General features: G+C 44.2%; 1 protein-coding gene across 1 annotated transcript in view; it reads left to right on the plus strand.

Moving 5' to 3' along the window:
• Positions 1-3,926, plus strand: part of Bmp10 (bone morphogenetic protein 10) — a 6,467-nt gene extending 2,541 nt beyond the window's left edge. The window contains exon 2 of the mRNA XM_008848060.2: positions 2,188-3,926. Within this exon, the coding sequence (XP_008846282.1) occupies positions 2,188-3,119 (932 nt within the window). The 3' untranslated portion in view covers positions 3,120-3,926. The remainder of the gene's footprint in view (positions 1-2,187) is intronic.
• Positions 3,927-4,473: the final 547 nt, after the last annotated feature.

Genomic DNA, 4,473 nt, shown 5'->3' on the forward strand with positions numbered 1-4,473 from the left:
GGAGAGATGGCTCAGTGGTTAAGAGCACTGACTGCTCTTGCAGAGGACCTGGGTTTGATTCCCAGCACCCACATGGTAGCTACAAACTGTTCTTAACTCCAGTTCCAGGGAAATGTGAAGCCCTCTTCTGACCTCCGTGGCATTGCATGACACGGGTGTACTCACATGCATGCAGGCAATATACTCATACACATAAAAATAATAAATAAAATATTTTAAAAAATATTAATTGAAACTACTGCCTCAGTCAAGACAGTGAACACATCCATTTCCTGCAAAGCTTTCTCCACCCAAGAGCACTTCTGTGCTGTCCTCTCACGGAAGAGCAATGAGTCTGCTCTCCCATTTTTGATCTTACAGATAGCAGGTGACTCCTAATGGAATCAGCTTTCAGATAGAGAGTTGAAGGGGTGAAATTCTCACAGGGAAGGCCAGAGATGGGAGGGAGGCAAGAGGGTTTTATTTCTAAGAGCCAGAAGAATATCTTCACAGGCACAAAATACTAAAAAGAAGGGGTGTTTTATTGTAAGAAGTGAAGATATTAATCAAACAGGAAAATTAAAAATTCATTCAACTTGTCAGTAAATGTCCATTGAGTAATTACACTATTCCATGTACTGTCGAGAAAGGGCAGGTGGCATGGCTGAATCAAGAGGTTAAGCCCTGGTTACAGTTGCCCCGGCCACGCCAGTGAGTTCAGAACCCCGTCAGTGTTTTCCACGGATGCTGTGAAGATTATTTTAAGCAGAACACAGAGGAACCAGTGAAACACGTGAAATAACTGCACATTTTACCAATGTAATTTTTAAAAACTCTATATGACTAGCACCTTAAAGACAAGCCTCTAAGCTCTTTTAAGATTTAGTGAGTATATAATAATCAGATAAAAATATTAAGTATAATGTGGAATAGGAATTCCACTAAAATCATGAATTGGGTATACACTTGGGGAAATGTTTCCCAAGACAATAAAGAACCCTCAGTTGCTGGTCCCTAGCATCTTTGGTGTCAGAGAGTCCTTTGATACTCTGCTGTCAAATGTCTCAAGGAGACAGACTGAGACAAGTACACAGAAGCTCTGGGCTTACTGTAAAATAAAATTCTCATAACCAATCAGCATCAAGCTGGGCCTGGTGGTGCATGCCCATGATCTGTCTCTGGAGGCCAAAGCACAAGAACTGCCACAAGTTTGAGGCCAGCCTGGTCCACAAAGTGAGGTCCAGGCAAGCCTGGCCTACATAGTGAACTCCAGGACAGCCAGAACTGCAGAGTGAGACCCTGTCTCAAAAAAATCCAAAAGTTAGTATCACAATATCAAAGCATTTGGAAGTATGTTTCTGAGCTTAAAGGACCTTTAACAAGCTGTTTTATATAGACTCTCAAGTGATTTGTGTCTGCCAAACCCTGTGCTCGCTGCTAGAGGAATAACACTAGGCAATCTGTCTATTCCCAAAACTTCATCTCTCACTTACTCCTAGAGAGGGCCACACACTCCAGATCAACTTCTATGGCTCCTTCTTTTAAGGTTGTAGTGTCGATCTTGTTAGGCTCTGCTCCTGCAGTGTAAAAGTAGCCAGAGACAGCACAGCAATGCATGGGTGGGGCTATGCTCCAGTAAAACTTTATTTTCAAAGGCATGTGACAAGCCCAGATTGATCTGTGGATCATAGTTTAAAATTCCTGGCTTACATGGATGTCTTTTAGGAAGATCAGTGCCCAGTCAACTTCATGGAGCTCGCCATCCATTAAAAACATAAGCCTGTGGCGTTGTGAGGTCCTTATCCATGAAAAGTTCAATCCATGAAAAAGTTCAAGAAAATAATCTCCACATTCCATTTGACAGCTCTGGCTGGGGAAGCAGAGGGCTCTGCTGAGGTCCCCAAGGTCCTTTCCAGTTCTGCAGCTCTGAGGCAAGCAAGCTGCCCAGTTCAGGCTGAGCAAGTTTCCTCCTATCCACTGTCCCCTGGCAGCTACTTTCCTGTGACTTTTGTGATTTTCACTCAGTTTAGCATTTTACTACCGGTCTTTTCAATGTTTTCTTCTTTGCAGTCCTCTGACATTGTGTCTGCTATGCTGATCGTCTAATTCTATGTGGGCAGGCCTTCTTATCTCATGAATAAGCACTGGTTTTCTTGTGAGACATACTGAAAGTCTATTTATAAATTTCTCCTCTTTTTCCTTTTTTAGATCTGTTTTCTCATCCAGCTAGTTTTAACGGGCTCCGGAAATACCCTCTCCTTTTCAATGTGTCTATCCCTCACCACGAAGAGGTCATTATGGCTGAACTTAGGTTGTACACGCTGGTTCAAAGAGATCGCATGATGTATGATGGTGTGGACCGGAAAATTACCATTTCTGAAGTCCTAGAGAGCAAAGAGGCTGACAAGGGTGGAAGGAACACGCTGGTCTTAGCATCAACTGAGATCTACGGAATCAACAGCGAGTGGGAGGCATTTGATGTCACGGATGCCATCAGACGTTGGCAAAAGTCAGGCTCATCTACCCATCGACTGGAGGTCCACATCGAGAGCAGACAAGACCAAGTTGAAGATGCTGGAAGGGGACAACTGGAAATAGACACCAGTGCCCAGAATAAGCACGACCCTTTGCTTGTTGTGTTTTCTGATGACCAAAGTAGTGAGAAGGAGCGGAAGGAGGAACTGAATGAAATGATCGTCCACGAACAGGACCTGGACCTGGGCATGGGTGGTTTCTCCAGTGGACCTGGGGAAGAGGCTTTGCTGCAGATGAGGTCCAACATGATCTATGACTCCACTGCTCGAATCAGGAGGAACGCCAAGGGAAACTACTGCAAGAGGACCCCGCTCTACATCGACTTCAAGGAGATTGGCTGGGACTCCTGGATCATTGCTCCACCCGGGTACGAAGCCTATGAATGCCGTGGTGTCTGTAACTACCCCCTGGCAGAGCACCTCACACCCACAAAGCACGCAATTATCCAGGCCTTACTCCACCTCAAGAATTCCCAGAAAGCTTCCAAAGCCTGCTGTGTGCCCACAAAGCTGGAGCCCATTTCCATCCTCTATTTAGATAAAGGTGTTGTTACCTACAAGTTTAAATATGAAGGCATGGCTGTGTCTGAATGTGGCTGTAGATAGAAGAAAGATTCGTGGCTTATTTAATAACTGTAAATGTGTATATTTTGTGTTCTATTTAATGAGACTATTTAATGAAGGTGTACAGATAATAGAGGCTTGCTACCTTAGGGAAATAGGTCAGTGTGTTGTAGAAAATGTGTATTGTGTGTGCAATCCAGTCCCTTTCATTCTGTTTTTCTTTGGACTTTCATTTCCTGGTGATGCTGTCTCTAAGCACAAAAGGCAGGGCCATACTACTTATTCTCTTTGTCACTTTGGAAAGAGCCACCCCTAAACAAAATACATCATCAACACACAGATATTGGTGCATGTTCGTGTGTGTGTGTGTGTGTGTGTGTGTGTGTGTGTGTGTACACAAACTTATGAACATCTTTTTGCTCAAAGGAGGCAGGCTATATTCATGCACATGAGTGGCTTCCTCCAATGTGTTTATGTTATAGGATATGGGATTTAGGTTAAGAAAATTTACATCAAGAATTTTACCATCCTGGGAAGCATATTTCCCATTCATTCTGGGAGTGTCAGTGTAGCTTTTTCAGCTGTTTCTGCCATGGTTCAGAGTAGCTGGCTTGATGAGCAGGATGGAGGCCTGAGGTGGGGCTGTTAGATACAGGAAACAAACAGCCTTGACAGGCAGTGGTGCCAGTGATTCTCTTAAAAGAATGGGTCTTCTGGACGTGTGCTCCAGAGGGCAGTGCCTAGTCAAGAAAGAATGACAGAGGGGACTTCAGTGCCCCCGTCCCTCAGTTAACAAGAGGCAATGCCCCATGCGCCAGCCTTTGCCTCTGCAGAGGGTCTTGGAGGTGGAGGGGGGAGGGAAGGGCATAGACACTCTCTTCAGACGATGTCCCTCAGTTAACAAGGGGCAATGCCCCATGCGCCAGCCTTTGCCTCTGCAGAGAGTCTTGGAGGTGGAGGGGGGAGGGAAGGGCATAGACACTCTCTTCAGACGATGATAAAATTGTCAAAGTTCTAATGGAATAAATCTTTGGATAAAATAAAATGATCCAAGACCAAGATGGCATTTAGAAGAGATATGTTTGCTGAACCCCACTGAAAATATTCTTCACTTCATAATCCCCCTCCCCTCCTGCCCCCTCTATGCTCTTTTCCATATTTCTTCTCTTGAGCTTCCTGGCGGTTGTCCTCTCCACCTGCTCCCATTGTCTTGTCCTTCATTATCCATGATAAGGGCTGAGATGAGGCACCTAGATGTGAAATCAGCGATCTGATTTCTAGACTTACTCTGGAAATTTAACTTGATTTGACTTTAATAATATCCTTTATGGTGTTTTAATGAAGAATACATAAATATAAGAAGACCAGAGTCCTAATGTATACATTGAAGTTCATG

This window comes from Nannospalax galili, unplaced genomic scaffold (genome assembly GCF_000622305.1).
Source record: "Nannospalax galili isolate Female #2095 unplaced genomic scaffold, S.galili_v1.0 scaffold204, whole genome shotgun sequence".
NCBI classification, from domain to species: domain Eukaryota; kingdom Metazoa; phylum Chordata; class Mammalia; order Rodentia; family Spalacidae; genus Nannospalax; species Nannospalax galili.